General features: G+C 44.6%; 1 protein-coding gene across 3 annotated transcripts in view; it reads right to left on the reverse strand.

Moving 5' to 3' along the window:
• The window catches only part of Smoc1 (SPARC related modular calcium binding 1), a 176,513-nt gene that overhangs the window by 74,513 nt on the left and 82,345 nt on the right, over positions 1 to 19,655 (reverse strand). For all 3 annotated transcript variants that reach the window (XM_023702464.1, XM_023702458.1, XM_023702454.1), the window contains exons 2-3: positions 15,772 to 15,937; positions 14,742 to 14,854 (exon numbers count right to left, since the gene is read on the reverse strand). In XM_023702464.1, the coding sequence (XP_023558232.1) occupies positions 14,742 to 14,854; positions 15,772 to 15,937 (279 nt within the window). The remainder of the gene's footprint in view (positions 1 to 14,741; positions 14,855 to 15,771; positions 15,938 to 19,655) is intronic.

Genomic DNA, 19,655 nt, shown 5'->3' on the forward strand with positions numbered 1-19,655 from the left:
TGCCTACACAGGAAATATGTCTGAACTTTTAAGAGAGTCTGCAGCTAGACGTGATGGTGCACGCCTGTCCTCGCAGGTCCTAGGAGACAAGGTCATTCTGTGCAACTTAGCGAGACTGTCTCAATAAATAAGGGTTAGGGGGCTGGGGAGATGGCTCAGTGGAATAAGTGCTTCCCTGGCAAGAGCAAGAACCTGAGTTCAGCTGGTGAGATAGCTCAGTGGTCTAAAGCACCTACTTAGAACAAGCAAAGCTAAGCAGGGACCGCGGTTAATCCCCCAGCACCACATGCCAGCCAGCCCCGCCCCCTGGTGGGCTGAGCTGGCCGCACACACAAAATAAATAAATAAATAAACAAACAAAATTGCTCCACAAAATTTCTGAGTTCAATCCCCGGTTCCGCAAAAAAAAAAAAAAAAACAACCTGAGTTCAACTCACCACAGAAAGAATGGCTGTCATCAAGAAATCAATCAATAACCAATACTGGAGGGAAAAAGGAGAGCCTCTCCACTCTTTTTGGGAGTGCATCCTGGTGCAACCACTGTGGAAATCAGTATGGAGATTCCTAAAAAACGAGGATTAGGGATCTCATTGGACCCAGCGATTCCTTTCTGAGTATCTTCCCAGAAGAATTAAAAACATTGTACCACATAGCAATATATGTACACTAATGCTTATAGCACCACAATTTGTCACAGCTAAATCCTGGAAACAACCCAAATGCCCATCAATGGAGGAATGGATTAAAAGAGATGTATTTTTATATAATGGAGTACAACTCAGCCATAAAGAAGGATAAACTTAACACTTTTACAGGTAGATGTAACTTGAGACCATACTTATTAGTAAAATAAATCAGACTCACATGTGTAAACATCATATTATCTCCCAGTGTGAGAAAATGAAAGAGTAAAGAAGGCCTAAAATGTAAAATAGATACTATGAAATGGGATAATAGCATTAAAAAGCAAGAAAGAACTAGGATAGGAGAAGGGAAATGAAAAGAAGAGAAAAGAGAAAAAATGCTAGCTAGGTATATTATCAGTGTCTCTTAGTTCATGAAGAAGGAAGGTTTGTGCTCATATTGATTGGAGGACTTTTATACTCCTATCTTGTATTCTACACAACTATTTTTTTTTCTTTTTCTTTTAAAGAAAAACAAACAACCCCCCAAAAAAAATTCCAAAACAATAAGCTAACAGGGTAACAACAGTCAACACATTTGTATTGTTTTCTTTAAATTAGGAAGTACTTTAAAGATTATAATATGTAATATATTAACTACTGTTATTCTATCATCTTGTTATAAAATTTTGTTTTAGCTTTTATCCCATAAAATTAAAAAAACAGAAAAAAATGTTGGCTAAAACAGAGGCTTTTACTAAGGTTAAAGGTGTCCATCTTCAACACTTTCAATAAAAAGTGGAATTTGCATAAGTCCTATAACTAGAACCAAAGTCATCCATTAGAAATTATAGGAAGATAGACCTCAAATCAGTGTGGGAAGGACCTTCCAACAAAATAATTTGATAATGCCTTATGGATTTTGCTATTGTGTGAAGCATCTTCCTGTCTCTGGTGGCCGCCAGTCAGAAGATAGAGCCTACTTGGTAAGATATTATGAATAGATCCTGACCCCTCGGTTGGGGCATACAGGGAGAGGAAAAAGATCCAGGGGATGCTGAAGCCCTCTTTTCCTCTGAAGATCAACACTTCTACAACCCTGCCATCAGTTAGACTTTTGTTGCTTCAGAGAAAGGTAAAGATTTATAAACTGGTATCCACCTGTCACTGTTGAGACTATTCTTCCTAGTCTATAATGAAGAGCTTTTTTTCCCTAAAATATTCAACACCATCCACCTCAACATAGACATGATAACTTTTTTTAAAAAAAAAAATAGAGCCTTAGGGGTTCAGCAACCAAAGAACCTAGTTTTCAGAAGCTCCATCTCTGTACTTGATGCCTAGAACTGTGTAGATTTGTAAATGGTAAATAAGATGCCTCTTGTTCACTTACTTTCCATTGGGGGGAAATATAAAAATGTTTTTAGGTTTGCAAAATACCTAATTAAAAAGCCCATTGTGTGTAGCAGACCTGTGAGAAACCTAGCTGCTGGTGGGAAGCAGGGGCCTGTACGCGTAAGGGCTTTTTCTCACTTCCCATGTCTGATTTCATTGCAAATTAAAGTTACTGTCTTCCTACCCCACATATGTATTGCTAAAACCTTTCCTTATTTTGACATAGAAAATAATTTTTTGATCCCTTCAGTTTTGTAAAAGGGGTCAGATGATCAACCAGCATGTTATATGCACCATGATGGATTGGCTGTGGCCCTACATGTGTGTATTAACAGCTCTGCCTGGAAAGTCCCTGTAGAAAATGTTCATTGTGGGCCTACTGTATGCCTGATTGAATAGAATCTACGGTCTCATCAAGTGCTAAAAAGTGCAGCCCTCTCCACCTCAGCTCATAATTTGACCCCCTTCCCGGCCTCCTACAGGGCCCTGCCTCCTGTGGAATGTCTACTTGGTCTCTCCTCAAGTCTGCTTTGAGTTAGTTGTTGTCTGCAGACTACCTTGCTTCTAGAAAGTTCTACCTTATTTCATGAGAAGCCTCATCTTTATATATTTTACTTTGAGAGCTAAATATAAAAAGGCTCTTAGTGCTTACAAAAGAGGGTGAGATGGTGGCCTCCTGTATCCCTTCTCCACGTCTTTTCCATCCACCCTTTGGTTCTTCTCACCTCCATAGCAAACCTCTCTGATTCCACTAGACATTCCTCATGTGACAAGATTTCCTGGCCTCCAAGTCACCCTCCTGGCTATGCCCTGGATTGGCAATATCACCTTCATAGAAGGCAGTGCCCATTAGGGAGGCAACATGACATCAAGGTTGGTACTGAGGACTCTGGAGTCAGGCTGCTTAGGTTTAAATACTGCATCTGTCACTGCAGGCTGTGTCACTCTGGGCAGCCTACTCAGCTTCTCTGTGCTTTGCTTTCTCACCTATCAAACAAGGCCATAGCAGTGCCTACCTCACAGGTTATACTGTGACTTAAGCCTCTTCCCTCTAATAGGCAGCAGAGAGGCCAGAGGGCAGTCTCCCTTTCTCCTCTCTCCTAGCTCTTCCCTTCCTCCCAGAAGCCTGTTCCTTTCATGTCCACAACAGGAAAATAGTAAGGACAGAGCACCCAAGGGCCCAAGGAGCTCAGATGCCCCCAACTGGGAACACTCAAACCTCATCCTCTTACTCCAAAGCAAAAGGCACCATTTGCTGAGAGGGGCATGCTGGCCATTCAGCTGGATGCCAGCTACAGCAGAGCAGGATGGAGTAGAGGATGGGGGTCAGCAAGTCTCCCCGAGGACAGTGAACAGTGTCTGAACTCAACACATGCTCTACCCTCCTATTCCTTTGTACATCCCTGCCCCTGCCTGGTGGGCATGGAGGACCACTTTACCCACTGAAAGATGACATGGTGACTCCCGCCATGTGGGAGGGATTAGACAAGTTCTCCCTGCACATACACGACCAGGCCCTGCTCCTACCACCACTTACAGGCTAAAAGCTAGCTCGTATAGTTGCATTACTAGTTATTCATTACAAATTATTGCTCCCCAGACCTCACAGGAAGATAGAAAATAAGTCTTCCCAGATTTTAAAGTGCCAAGAAGCTCGGTGAGCACAGGAGTGGCAATGAGGGGCAAGAAGCCAGCACAAGCCCTGCATTCTCCCAGAACAGGCCACTGTCACCCTCACCTCCTAATTTGATAAAAACAGAAATCCTTTCCCTGCTTGGAGAGCCAAAGAGGAAATATCAGTCTGTCAAAGATTGAGAGCCCTTGAAGACACACGTGTCTCATCCTTGGTGACTCTAGAGGTTTCTGCCCCTAATTTGCACACCTCTCTTATGACTTTCCTTTCCCATCCCTTTCAAATATCAAATCAAGGACCCAGACACACCAGAAACCTCAGACAACAACACAGGCCTCAGGTTCCTAGACAGTCCCCCTCCTAGAGCCCATCCTGTGAGAGGAGCCACTATGGGCACCACACACAGATGCAGAGCAACTCTCACCTTACAGTTCACTGAAAAGGAAGAAGATTTCAATACTCAACTACCAGCTACAATCCAAAAAGAGTGGCACTGATATAGGGCTAGACATGGAGCTCAATTAAATAGAGCTGGGAGCCCAAAACTGAGCCCTCACATTTCCTGCCAACTGATTTTCTACAAGGGCACCGTGACAATTCATGCACTACTGATTGTCTTTTCAACAAGTGATATTGAGATAATTGGCTCTATACATGCAAAACTGGATACCCTACGCTCATGCCATAAGAAAAGGCCTAAAGGTAAAGGCAAAACCATAAAACTCTTAGGTATGACAGATAAAGCATAAAAAATAAGAAAAACATAACTGGGTTTCAAAAGTAAAGCTTTTGAGTCTTAACACTGTCAAGAAAATGAAAATAAAACAACTCAAAAGATAGGAGAAATTATTTGTAAAACACACCTGTTAAGGAGTCCTATATCTAGAATACATAAAGAACTCTTATAATTCAATAATAAAGACATATAACTGAATTTTAAAAATGGGCAAAGGGGACTAGGGAAATAGCTCAGAGGTCTAAGCACCTGCCTGGCAAGTACAAGGACCCAGGTTTAGTCCCTGGCACTGCACACTGTGCCAGCCCCGGAACCCCAGGTGTGCCATGCCAGCCACTGAATCTGGGCATGGTGGCATGCACCTGTAATCCCAGTACTGGGGAGGCTGAGACAAGAGGATCACTAAGAGTCCAAGCTGCATAGTGAGACCCTGCATCAAATAAATAAATAATAAAAAGGGATTTGAATAGACATTTCTCCAAAGACATATAAATGGCCAAATGTGTGTGAAAAGATATTGAGCATTAGTCACTGGTCATTAGTGAAATGCATTCAAAACCACAATAAAACACCGATCACACTCACTGAAAGACGCTCATCGCAAGCACAGGCAGACAGGCAGAGCAGCTGGAGCCTTCACAGCTGGTGGAAACATGGAGTGGAACAATCACCTTGAATGGCAGTTGGTCCACTCCTCAGTGAAACTGTATGACCTAATCATTCCACTTCTGAGACTACACCAAGAAAACTAAAAATATGTTTGCACAAAATCGTTCACAATAGCATTATCTATGATAGCCAAAAATCTGGAAATAACTAAATGTCCATCAGCTGGTGAGTGGATGAACAACATGGGGCATATCTATACAAGACAGTATTTCGGGGGGATAAAAAGGATTGAAATTCTGATTCACGTGATGACATGGATGAACCTTGAAAACATGGTGCTGAATTTAAGAAGCCAGGCCCAAGAGACCACATGTCATGATTTCATTCATATGAAATGTTCAAAATCATAAAAATCATAGAAATGGAAAGTGAGTCAGTGGTTGTCAAGGGCTGAAGAGAGGGATAATGGGGAGGGACTGCTAATGGCGACAGGATTCCTTGTTGGGTACCAAAAATCTGCTGGCACTACAGAGTGGTGATTGTTCTTCAACTCTGTGAGTAGACTAGTGCACTTTGGACGGGTAAATTTTGTGCTGTGCACATTATATGTCAATAGAGCTCTTATATTTTTAAGGGGGAAAAAAAAACCAGGCACTGAGCCTACAGATCATACTTTACCAACCTCCGGCTAATCCAACCATCCCATATTATTAGCTGAAGAAACTGAAATCTAAAGAGATGAAGCCTCATGTTTGCTGAGCAGAAACTCTCCTAAATAAAGAGTATTTTTCTAGATATGATCCATATGCAATAACTGGTTATTTAAAACAAAAGTGATGTAATGAAAATCACAAAAATACATTTGCATTTACAAAATTTATACTTATAAATTTACAAAAATAGTTTTACGCAAAAGGTGAGACAAGTAGTAAAATGTACCAAACACAGTAGGCATTCGAATTGTAATAGTGACATTGTTCATTGACTAACGAAAAAGGAAAAAGAAAAGCACAACTTGTCCAGCAATGAGTCCATTCACCATTATATCACTGATACATGAAGGATGGGCTGAAGCATTTAACACTATGACTCCTTAAAGGAAAGGAGGAGGGAAGGACGGATGGAGGGAGACAAAGACAGGGAAAAGGGAAGAATGGAGGAAGGGAGGAAGCTAACAGAGTGTGCTCTAGAAGGCTGAGGTCTAAATGGGGAACCATCCATGAAAACACAAGAAATTGTTTTAGTTGGGACATCTAAAAGAGCCATGTGTAGTTAGTGAAGCTAAGGAACATTCTAGCTTACAGATGAGGGCTGGTCTTAGTACTTTACCTTGAGAATCTTCTACACTGTTACTGGTGTGGAAGAGATCCACACTAAGGCTCTAGACAAGATCTTCCCACATTAAGACCAAAACCCAGACCATTGCCTCTGAACACTTCTAGACTGCTAGGCCAATCAAAGTTTGGATAAATCCATTCCACCCTATCCAGGTACTCAGCACGGCAGCCTGCCAATGCTTCATCAGCCCAGATCAACACAAATCACAGCTCGTGCAATGCGCCCACACCTTCAGTGCTCACTGAGATTGTGCTAGGAGGACCAGATGGTAAACCAGATGTTTCCAAGAGGAGCTGCTCACACAAACTCAGGTCAACGGGGGTGACGTTCAAGAGCAGTTCAGCACTGGGGGGGGGGGGTGTGGGAGAAAGCTCAAAAGGAACAAGACTTGCTTTTTAGCCTGACTCCAGGCACTTAGAATATACGTGTCACATCTTCCCAGGTTGCATGAAACAACAATAAGAACTACATAAATGGCAAGGGAGCCACTGCCTTTTCACAAATCACACACACACACACACACACACACACACACACGCACATGTGTGCACATACACACACACACACACACCTTTTTCTTTAAGCTTCCAACTTCAGAACAAAGCATCATCAAGAAGAAATGACAGCTCCTAAGTCTCCTTTGTGCAAGCAAATAACTTCAGGGAATAAAAACATATGTGTGTGGGTGTGAGCGTGCATGCATGCAAGCGTGTGTGGGAGCGTCCGTGCGTGTGTGGGAGCGTCTGTGAGAGCATCCATGCATGCGTGCATCAGTGGCTAGAATGAGTAAGAGTAGAGAAAGTTATTAGTTTACCTGTAGAACCATACGAAGATTGTTCCTAGAATAATAGGCTCAAACGTGAGAAATGTGACACATTTTTTCACATAAAAGCTACATCATGAAAATTTCATATTCTGATACTATTAGAATCATCATCCATCTTCACAAAAAAATTAACATGGCTTGTGAACGTGTCTTACAGCAACTACCGTCAGCCACACTGCTGCTCAGCGTTGATAGAAATCAGTTTGGTGATGTGGGCCAGATGCCTTAAAAAGTGCACATCCTTCTGACCAAATCCGTCCCTTATAGAAACTTAATCCTCAAATAGTTAGGATCCATGGCACAGCCATCCAACAGAGTGCAACGTAGCCATGTTTTATTAATGAGGCAGAGCTGTATGTAACTAAACTGAGAACAAGCCATAATCATAAAATATAATTAATTCAAATGTTATAAAACTAAATTATACCATTTTATCCCAAATAATAAGTACACACAAGGAAAAAATCTAGAATGTAATAGACTTCATTGTTTTTACCTCAGGAAGATAAAAATCATTGGTTTTATTTTTGCACCATCCATAGTTCTGTATCATTTGAAATTTATTTTTATAAAGTTATGGATTTTTCTATTAGAAAAAAAAGAACATTTTTCTTTTAAATATTTGGTTAAGTCTCTAATACAGATTTGTACACACATATGTAAAATGAATCTCAAAATATATCACTTTAGGAACTGCATTGTGTGACTTTGCCATAATTTGTCTATTATTGGATATTTAAGTTGTTTCCAAATAGTTACTACTATAAACAGAATTTAGATGCACATTCTTTCTTTCTATTTATTTATTTATTTATTTATTTATTTGGTACAGGGTCTTGATACACAGCTCAGACTTGTAGTGATCCTCCTGTCTCAGCCTTGCCGGCACTGGGATTATAGACGTGCACCACCATGCCCGGTTTTGGTGGCTGGTATGGCATGTGGTACTGGGGATTGAACCCGTGTCTTTGAACCTGCAAGGCAGGAGCTTAGATCAGTGAGCTATCTCCCCAGCCCTAGATGCAAATTCTTACGGTCAAACATTTTCACATATTTAAAATTATTTCCTTAAAATCAATTCCTAGAAGTGAAACTGCAGCTCTAAAATGTGGGCCCAACATTGGCCAAGCAATGGCCGTGACTCATCCACATGGCTGCACTGACAAAGGTTCTACAATCTGAGGTACAGGATCTCAGGATAAATCCTGAGGGCATTTCACTGACCTTCTCAGACCAAAAAGCTACAACTCTTGTTGCACAGGTCCTGCTTTACCTTGGTCTTAACCATCCAGTAGAAAAGTATGAAGACGAAATATAGGAAGTAAAGCCATGTTGTTATGTTGAGCTGTGGGGGACTCAGGTCAATAATTTCTGACATTGCCAGTTAAACAGAAGACCCAATGCTATTATGGGCTACTGGACTCTTTTAGAATATTTTGCTGAGTTTACACACCTATAATATTCAATAACGGAACGTAGAACAAATGGGGTATACCGATGAATGTCCATTTCGTATCTGTGTATTCAAAGTGGTTGGGATAGATATATAGTTGCATTGTCTTAATGAATAGAATGATTTGTTCTAATGGTGTTTGTAAGTAGGATCTCAAGTCCGCATCTTGTACAGCAATTAACCACTAAGAAGAATATATGCAGTGTATTATTTGTTGAAACTGTACTTCCGATTTGATTTGAAACTGTCTTATTGCTATGTGTTTATCAATAAAATTTTGAAAAGAAAAAAAAATATAAGTTACATTGAATTCACAGTGCAAGCTCACTTTTAGAGAGAGCTTTGATGGGGTCAAGATGTTAGCACTGATTTCTAAGCAGAATCCAGATTTTCACTTGATTAAATTTATTATCTAAAGAAAAGCTAGGGCATTTTGACTTCGCTTTGGACAAGTGGGAATGTAGTATTTCTCCTACTGTTGTTTTGTTATAAGAGACAATAGTACATATGTCTATGTCTGTGTTCCAGGCAGTAGGTCTGGGTGTTACCTATGCCACGTCTCTGTTGCTCCACTATAAGGAGGTTTGTTTGCCCTGAGCTTTACATCAAGTGGTGTCAGGTATTGACTGCTTACAACCCTGTTGGGCAGACACTTCTTAGTTTGGAAAAAATCTGTATTACCTTTGAGTATCTGAAATAAATTTTGATTTAGAATTATAAAAAAAAATAAATTAAATAAATTGATGTATGAATTAAAAAAATATATAAATAAATAAATAAATAAAATAAAATGTGGGCCCAGAAAAGACTTTGGAGCAATATTGCAAAATTATCCTATAAAACAAAAAACAATGCCAATTTATTTTCCAACTACAATGTAAAGGTAGCCTTTTCCCTCCATCCCACCCTGAATATTACCATTTTTTCCAGCCTTTATCAAATTGGTAAGCAAAATAATCCATCATCATCTTTACTTCTATTTATTTAATTACTAGGGAAGATAACACCATTCACACTGAGTTACCTCAAATTTATTGTGTGTTCCACTTATGGCTATCTCTTGTCCACTTTTCTACTAGGTTCTTTCCAAATGTTAGCAGTAATTTATGTAAGGCTCATTGTTTCTCATCAAAGCTCATGGTGCCACTGCTTTTTAGTTTAGCTTTAAGGTGTTTATGGTCAAAAAGTTTAAATTTGTATATATTTTCTTGACAACTAAATGTATTTCTGGGGCTGGGGAAACAGCTCAGTGGTCTAAGTACCTGCTTAGGCAAGCACAGGGACAATATGTCATACTGGCCCTGTTACCATGCACGCTAAACCAGCCACCAACACCGGGTGTGGTGGCACATGCCTGTAATCCCAGCACTGTTCTCCACTGAGACAGGAGGATCATCATGAGTCCAAGCTGTGTAGTGAGACCCTGTCCCAAATAAATAAATAAATAAATAATTTTTAAAAATTAAATATATTTCTAAATTCTAACTAAATGACTTGTGAATAGGTGTTTTTGAAATATTGCACCAATCATACATGCACATATTACCTCTTATGCAGTTACATTAGCATTTGTCTTAATACCTTTTCCATTGGAAGCTTTCCTATGCTCACACTCCTTGAAGGCAGGGGTCATGACATTTTTAAATCCCCCATAGCAATCAGCCCAGAACACAGTTGAATTCAAAAGCATCTGTTTAGGATAAAAAGATACCACGCCTGGGGATCTGCTTTGAAGTGATTCAGTTTGGGATGGGAGATGAAAATCAGGGCACAAAAGGCCAGGCCTGACCACACGTCAGTCGCTGTTGAAGCCAGAGATGGGTACATGGAGCTCATTACGCTATTATGCCTACGTTTTGTGTTTTTAAAATTTTCCATAATCAAAAGACTCTTTAATGTGTATTTAATTGATTGGGCAACAACAGAGGGAACTTGTGGGGTAACAGTGGTGATGCAAATGGAACACATGCGCCAAGGCCGCTACTGCAGCCTTGTGTTCGGAGCAGCAGCCTTGAAGTGAGGCAGATTTGAATAAAAACCCTGGTAGCTCAGGGACCCCACGATGCTGTTCATCAGCTCTGAAACTTGGTTTTCCTTTGTGTAGAGAAGTGTCATTGAAGAGGTTGTGATAAGGAAGAGGTATGTGGTATGGCATATGGTACTGGGGATTGAACCTGGGTCTTTGAACTTTCAAGACAGGTGCTTAGATCAGTGAGCTATCTCCCCAGCCCTAGATGCAAATCCTTGTGGTCAAACCTTTTCACATATTTAAAATTATTTCCTTAAAATCAATTCCTAGAAGTGAAACTAAGTGTCAGCCAGCACCCAACTGAGAGTCACTGTTATTCAGCGAGGCAGGTGCTGACGTATCTCGCCCACTACTCCCTGATGGTGGCATCCACGCTGGAGTTGGCAGCTAATCAGCCTGGGCACTAGACAACTGCTTGGCAGAAAGCATGGTGGAAAAGATGCCAGAAATTATGTTCCCAACACCCAGAAAACAGATAAGATCACAGCAAAAGATAAAGCTGGTCAGTTCTGATTCAAAGGGTCACCAAAGTGCCTTAAATCTGCATTTCAATGACATGATGAAGAGAGGTGAAGCCTTCCAACAGTGGTTCAAAACTTGGGCCAAATACTTCTATCACCCAGAGAACTCTAAAAAAAAAAAAAAAAAAAAAATAGTGTCTGGGTCCCATTCCCAGAATTTAATGGAATGGTTTGAGAGGTAGTGTGGGTTCTGATATCAGTATTAAAAAAAAAAAAATCAAATGTGGTCTAATATTCAGCTTTAGGATCTCTGATGAAAAAGGAAGATGAGCATGTGTGTGTGTGTGTGTGTGTGTGTGTGTGTGTGTGTGAGAGAGAGAGAGAGAGAGAGAGAGAGAGTCAGACAGACAGAGAGAGAAAGATGGGGTGGGGGTCAGCAAAGGAAGGAAGACAAGGGGTAACAAAGGAAGAGAAGAAAAGCCATGGAATCCCACATGAACTCTATTAAAGCCAACTCAGTCATGTGGCCACAAGCTGTGTCCCACAGCAGACAAACCCAATCCCATTAGAACCCTATTATCCCCTCCACAAACTTCAAGAGGGTGTGTAACAACTCCCAGGGCTAAGATGTGTTATTAACACCAGGATGCCGACCCAACAATGCTCTAAGCAATGGTAAAGTGGTATATTTCAGTCTTGGGGAAAATATCCAGCAAAGGGGTGATGGAGGAAGAGAGGAAGACGAAAGGCCTTGGCTCCAGGCGTTCTGGCAGCCCAACAGTGTGACCGAGGCTCAGTCACAGAGGCAGCCTCATTTGGGGAAGTTACTGCAGTGTTCTTTGATCAAGGGACAGGCACATTGATTTCAATCATTTGAGCAGACATGGGCTGCTGTCTGGCTGTCTGGCAGCCCACAAGGCGAGCTCCCGTGAGCCTGTGCCCACATGGCAGTGCTTAGCGTGTCAAGGGAACAAGGACCTGTCCTTGTGGCCTCTGCTGAGCTTGGGGTGCATACTCACTTGGCCCCTCAGCCTGGACCAAGCTGCAAGTTTCTCACCTTCAGCGAGCATCACACGGCCCAGCCTGGCCTCCCCAGAACAAAGGCTGCCCAGTGGGCCGCCCATCACAGGCCGCAGACACTGCGGATCAGGACGGGGTTCAGTCACGCTCCTCAGCAACACACCCAGGATCACACAGGCCCCGAGAAAGGAAAAACTGCCTCCGTCCACCCCTCCATCCACCGCACCCTCCCCTCCACACCTTCATCCCATCCCAGCCCCAAGGCAAGCTGAGCAGGGTCATCCCCCACGATGTATGCCGAGATCACCCCCCTTCATTTTACTAGAACTAACAGCAAATTACAAGTTGACGAGAGAGCTCATCAATCAACTTCTACCCTTGGGAAGTTTTGACAAAAGAGTTGGGGTCTTTTTTTCCTTAAGTGGCATCCTCTGTAAAATCTTAAGGAGATCTGCGTAGAAGAACCGCTGGAGAGACAGCCGTCACAGTGATGACAGGGACAGACATTCTCAGGGCCTTCCCGTGTTCCAACTGTTCTGCACGTGTGCCCTCCTTCGATATTCATCACAGCCTCATGAGGGAGGCTGTAATAATAACAGTCATTACTACTAGCGTTGCTGATAACAACAGCAATGCTTAATGTACCCTAAGAGCAATATGTAACATATATGACATAATGTGAATAATAACATTTAACATGTGGATAACTTATACTGATAATGGAGATAATTGCACTCATTATTCAGATAAGGAAACTGTGGCCCGGAGAAACTCCGTGGTGAGGCTGGCGGCACGCCCAGGCAGCCTGGCCCCCCGAAGCAGCCCGCGAACCACAGAGACACACCGCGCCTTCTGGCTCACCCCGGGCCTCCACTGAACCCTACGGTCCAGAGGGCTTTGGGGGAGTCGGGGCTGGAACCCCAGCTCTGCGCTGTACATCCTACGGCTGTTGCATCATTTGGAAATGTGGATAATGATACCTACCTCTGGGTTTATGGTAACATTTAAACAAGAAAATGAATAAAAAGCACCTTTCCCCCAGCTGGCGGCTGAGTCCAGTTTATCCCAATACTTGTGAGCCTGGCTATAAATTAAAATCAACTGGGAGGGGCCGGGGAGATAGCTCAGGGGTCTAAGTGCCTACTCCGCAAGCGCAAGGACCTGGGTTTTTTTGTTTTTGTTTTTTTGGGGTTTTTTTGTATTTAGCACAGGGTCAACAGGGTCTCATTACACAGATCGGACTCAGTGATTCTCCTGTTTTCAGCCTCCCAAAAGCTGGGATTACAGGTGGGTGTCACCATGCCCAGTCTTAGTCTCAGCACTCCCCAGGGTCAGGGCCAGCATGGCTTGTGGTGCCTGCACTCTGCCTAACCAGGTCCTTTAGTCTGCTGAGCTATCTGGCCCACCCAGGATCCAGGCTTGATCCCTTGTACCACAAAGGCTAACTACAAGTCCAAGCTGCATGGTGAGAACCCATACCAAACAAATAAATACAAAAATTTTCATCAACTGGGAAACTTTTAAAACATGGATATCCAACCTCTGTCCCACTAGTCTCCTACATTTCTACCCACCCAGCCTCACTCAGAAAGCAGTGAGTGAATCTCCAATTCACTCCAATACCCAAGCCCAGAGTGAAACCTGCAGGCCCACGGATCAAAGTCCAGCCTCACTCAGAAAGCAGCGATCTCTGATACCCAAGCCCAGAGTGAAACCTGCAGGCCCACGGATCAAAGTCCAGCTTATGCCCTTTGCCCTGTTGATCCACAATTACAGAGAAACTTTTAAACTCCCAAAGCCTCCATCTGCAGGCAGGCCAAGCTCACTCTGTCCAGGGTCAAGGCCCTTCCTTTGCTCCATCAAGGCAGCCCCATGTGCCACTTCCTGCACAGCATCCTGACTCAAAGAAGCCTGCTGCCTCCCTCCCCAGGCCCCTGTACAAATGGGGGAGGAGGAAGCCTAGAAATTTTTCTAAGAAGCACTTTTGTCTGCCCCTGGTATGTTCCAGAAACAGTCTGTGCCAACATCAACGCAGTCAGCATTACCTTTACACACAGCACTAACTAGAAGACCCTGCAGGGTATAAGTAGGTGGAACTGCCAAAAAGATTTTAATATCTTTGGCACACACACACACACACACACACACACACACACACACACACCCCAAGAGGGTTCTGCTTCATTCAGGGATGAGTAGGACACACGGAGTATAGACGGGTAGCAATAAACAGTGCGGAGAATCATAGGGGTTGCCCACGGAAACTGGCAAGGATAAAAAAATATAATCATCCCACTTTGGACAGAATAGAAAAACGCAGGTCTGGCCCTTAGCAGAGATGGCCAGCAGGGAGGATGGGACAGGCCATGCCAGCTTCCTGCCTCTGGCTTCTATGCATCTTGTCAGGGCCCACTGCCAGCTGGCAAGAGGTGCTGTGGAAGGTGGGGGGTGGGGCCTGGGGGTAGGTGCTGCCAGCTGAATCCTCCTCAGAGAGGAGGCAAAGAGCCACGCACTCAGTGCTTCCCAGATAATAAAGGCGTCCAGCAGCCCTTGCTCTGCAGGCACCTCCATCTGCCTCAGCCCAGCAAGCAGCCTGAAGGAAAAGTCCTAGGCCTCACCTGGGTAAAGGAACCATCCTCACCACACTCCGGGACAAACACTGCTTCCTGAGGCCTCTTGGCCTGCTCCAGGGCTTGGGCCCGCTCCAGGCGACACTTGCTCTGGCCAGCATCTAAAAGGGGAGAGCAGCATATTTCATATTTCACTTGAATTCCCCCTGGAAGCCATGGTACAAAATGACTGCCCAGAGACAAGAATGCTGAGAGAAAGCCTCTCCACTCAGAAAGCCCCATGTCCCACCAAACTGTCTCTCCAGTGGACCGTGGCTAGTGACATCTGACTGGCTATTTTAGAGTTCCAAAATCACTAGTACTTTCTTTAGAAAAAATCAAGCATTCTGAGGCAGCTTTCTCAGTCTTTAATTCCTATAATTCCTGCACTAAGCAACCCAGGAGCTCAAACTCAAATATCTACAGGTCTTAGGAAAGTGAGATCAACTAGTATGAGAAGAACAATGGTGCTCCTTCCTGGGAGGCCCTAGGGAGCATAGAGGACTATGGCAAACGGACAGCAGGCTCACCTTTGGGGACAGAGGCCACTCTGCTCTAACCATGTGCTGCTTTGCAGATCTAATAGGGCCAGAACTCCCAGTTTTGAAGGAAAAGTTCCAAAACACAGATTTTATGTTCAATTTCCTTAGTTTTTAAATAGTATCTCAAATGTTTTTAATATATTATAGCAAATCAAACAAAACACATCTGTTGGCCACCAGTTTGGAATCCCTATTCAGGGCCAGCAATAATGCCTTGCACTCTCTTTTTAAAACACAAACAAAAGCAAACAACAAAGAACTAGCCAGAGAATAGCACATCAAAGGCCTAGCCTGGTGGCAGCATCCGGAAGACAAGGAAGGTGCGGGTAACTTCGAGTAGACCAGCCCTCCTTTCCATAATCCCTGATGAGAAGGATCCAGAGATGCGACAGCAAATCAAATGAACAGACCCATTTTGAGCCCCCTGCAGTGACCACACAGCACCAGGAGCCCCTGTTCCAGCAGCTTCTCATGGGCGGGGTAAGGCACACACTCACCTTTGCATCGACCTCGATGGACCACACTCAGGCTAGCGTCTCGGCACTTGGCCTGCTGGTACTCACACGTGGACTCATAGGACCTGCCATCGGAGGCACACAGGGGTTTGGGCTGAGTCCTGGAGCAGTGGAGATTGCACTGAGGGTCCCGGTCACTTATGAGAAACTAGATGGGGGAAAACACGAAAGGACAAAGAGGTTATTTTTGTAAGACAAGTGGGAGAAGGTTTGTGACTTGTAATGCTGCTTTGCCCTGGCAGCAGGTCTCAAATAAGCTCAGTTATAAAACCCCAGAGGTGACTGGAACTGGGCAAACGCAAAGTCTAATCATGGAAGGCTTTCTCCACACATCAGAGCAATGATGCCTAACATTGACCGACCATGACCAGGAGCTGTGCCAAGGCAATCACAGGCAGGATCTCAGTACTCGGCACAGCAACTCTGTGTGATAGAACCTGTCTATTCTACAGATAAGGAAATCGAAGTCAGGGAGAACTGTGGGCACGCCATCGCAGAGCTGGAGAGAGGGAAGACGAATCTGAACTTAAGTCTGTTGGAAACAAAATCGGAGCTTTAATCTCTAGGCTACTGGGGCTCCCCATCCAAGTGGATGGTTGTGCAGATCTATTGATCACTTCTTCAGATTCAGAACTGATTAATCTCCAACTTCCACCTTTGGAAAGTTTCGTTCATTAGATATTAACACAGAGCCCCAAATCTAGCCAGCATCCTTCCATTTCTGCCCACTGTTCTCTGGCAGAATACAGTGATATTCTATAAGAAAGGTATTTCCTGATTTTAAAAATAGCAGTGATAATCAGCTTGGGAAATGCTGACTTAAACAGATTTCCTTAATCCAGGAATTCATGAACACCTTTTGATACTCTTATATATGGTGACTCCTCAAGAGGCAGCCCCATTAAAGATCCCTGCAAATTACTGGCCTCTTCTCCTACTGAGCTTTAGAGCCAAGCCCAACTGGGGGCCAGCCTCAGGAACTTGCTTGACCACCAACGGGCTGTGGGATCTATGTAGGGGGTCCCTGGGGAAGGTTAGGAGAAGCCTCACATCTTCCTTTTTGCCTGCTCACTTGGGGGGAACCAGCCACCCTGCAAGATGCCTGGAAATGCAGCATGTGAGGAGGAAATCCAAGTCAGCGAGCAGCAAAACCACACACAGAGCAACGCCCAACCAACTACAGCACAGAGACCTGAGCGTGATGAAGCCTTGGGATGCATCCAGCTCACCTGACAACTAAATGCAACTCACAGAGAAGCAAATAAGTCACTCCATGAGATGCTCCCTGGCAAGAACCATCTGGCAGAGCCCAGTCAGCCGAGAGAACCATGAGGGATGATAATGGCCCACTGGATTAAGTTTTGTGGTCATTCGCTTGCACAGCAATACACAACACACGCATGACGCTACAACTTCCAAACCTATTTGCCCATCAACCTCTTTGCCAGTTAGAGGTTGCTGCTGTTAACTATTTTTATAGCTGGAGAACAGTAATTGGAACCATACTATCTAGCAACCCAGGATGAGGCCACAGTACATGGGCCTAGCGAGTGAGCTCCTCGCCCATCCACACCCTACAGCAGAGCCCTGGGGACACCAAAGGCCGTCTCAGCAGGGCTGGAGACAGTGACACCTGGCAATGTTATGCCTGCAGCACCTGTGACCCTCCGTGACTGTATAATCACACCAGGCTCAGAGATATTGGAGAGATGTGCCTACAGCCCTGCTTCGGCTCTACTGTAGCCCCAGTAGGTGAAAAGATGTCAATCTCTTTTAACAAGAGTGTTGAAAGATCCCACACCAGTCTTCAAGAGAGGGTTGTAAGCACTCACCCTACCCCAACCCCCAGCCATGCCTACTGTACCCCAGATCCAGAGTCTCCCCCAGCACCTGTCCACAGCTACACATAGTCATTCCTGCTGTAAAACCAGTCCTACCTGCTACCTTGCACCTTGTGCCCAGACGCTGGCTGTTCACCAGACCTAGCCCACAGTGCGGGTCTTGTCAGGACGGACATGCCCACAGGTCAGCCCCGAGTGACACAGGGAACCTCCAAACAATACAGGGAAAAACACTGAACTATCAACCTGAAAAGTACCTGGGACAAGTTCGTGTTCTCTAAAACCACAGAATGAATTTTACGAACAAATGAAGGTTATGAGCAAAATATATTTATTGGGGTAAAGAAAGCTCCTGTCCAAGAGAGGGAGAGGAGGGGGGCCCCGAGTGAGTTGTCCCCAGGAATCTGTCTCTTCCAGAGACGTTATAGAGTAAAACCATGTGGTGAGGCGGGTCTAAGGTGGTGGAGAAAACATGGGAACTCACTTAGGTGGGCATGAGGTGGGACAAAACTATGGTCAACCAATGAGATTACAAGCACCATTGCTCAGGTAAAATTGATTAAATCCAGTACCAAATGGGGAAGCGAGTCACGTAGCAAGTGGGCATGAATATGAGACAGCGTCTCTTCCTGTTGGGGGTTGGGCTAGTGACTCATTTGGGCTCTTTCAAGGTGATTGATAGCTATTTAGAATATCAATCCCTGATGCCCATCCCTAGGGAAGTAGGTTGCTGTGTTTCCTCTTTTGTCTTGGTCTTGAGATGTGGCCCATATCAGAGTGTCTGTCTCTTCCAAGTTGCAAAGTCACCTTGTCTTCCACCTTGTCTCCTTGAGCCCTGTCTGACTGCCTAGAATATTTCTATCTAATTCAGCTGCCTACAGCACAAGTCTCTCCAAAATTTCCAAGGGGACCATGCCGATCGCATCTCAGGAGCACAGTGTGGGATAGAGGCTGGTGCTTCAGGGTTAAAACAAAGTGGCTAGGAAGTCAGACGCAGAGGGAATCCACAGCCTCCCCAGCTACCACACAGCAAGACGGGTAGCAACACGTCCAGCCCTGCACATACCCCTAGTTTCGGCTCCTCTCGGGTTGATCCTGCATAAAACCCTTGAAGGCTATAGTACTGCTCTTGGGGCCACCACACAGGGTCCCTCCCAGTGGCATCTCACCCTGGGTCCCTTCCTGGGCCTCTGTTCTGACTGCTCTGGCCCCACCACACTGGCCCACTGTTCACCTCTTCAGCGAGCTAGGACCTGAGATGCCCCCCTCAGTTGACTCCAGATTTGGGTTTATACCAGCTCTTCCAGGGATTTTCCCCTATCTCTCATGGGAGAGGCTGAGCCCTTAGAATCCTTTTAGACAGCTCTTTCTTCCTTAAGGGTTCTGAGCAGTTTGCAATAATGAATCAATTTGTGTGATTTGATTAACAATGTGATCCCCAATGCTGAGCTCCCAGGCACTGGGGATAACCTTCATCTCTCAGACTCCTGCCATCCCCATGCAAGTGGGACAGTGGGGTGTTGGGCCACTCCTTCCTGGAGTATCCGAGCCTTGGCCTTCTCTAGCCCTGTCCACCTTCTACCTGCATCATTCAGTAGGCAGAGGCAGCCAGAGCACCCTGTCCTTGCCACACCTCAGAACAGGGTCACCCCTGGGTAGTGGCTCCCAGAAGGCCAGAAGTGCCCGGAGGTCCTGCCTGGTGTGTGGCAGGCAGAGGGCTGGCTCTGTGAATTCACTTCCGCCGAGAGTGGGAGCACGGCTGTGCAGAGAGGCCACAGGTGCAGAGCCCAGGAACGGGCTGCAAGCCGCTGAGTCTTGCTCAAGTGCCTGGCTTCCCTGGGCGTTAGTTTCCTCATATGTAAAATGAAGGCTCTGATATACCCTGCCTCCTACTTTGAAGAAAACTACATTAGTTACTATTTAGTAAGTTACACCTAAGTTCTTCCACATCTTCTTTCTTTGGAGTTGACATGGGGCAGGATGATTTTTTCTTGTTTCCTTCCTTCCTTCCTTCTCCCCCACCCC

Source organism: Octodon degus, unplaced genomic scaffold (genome assembly GCF_000260255.1).
Source record: "Octodon degus isolate 3935 unplaced genomic scaffold, OctDeg1.0 scaffold00007, whole genome shotgun sequence".
Lineage (NCBI taxonomy): Eukaryota > Metazoa > Chordata > Mammalia > Rodentia > Octodontidae > Octodon > Octodon degus.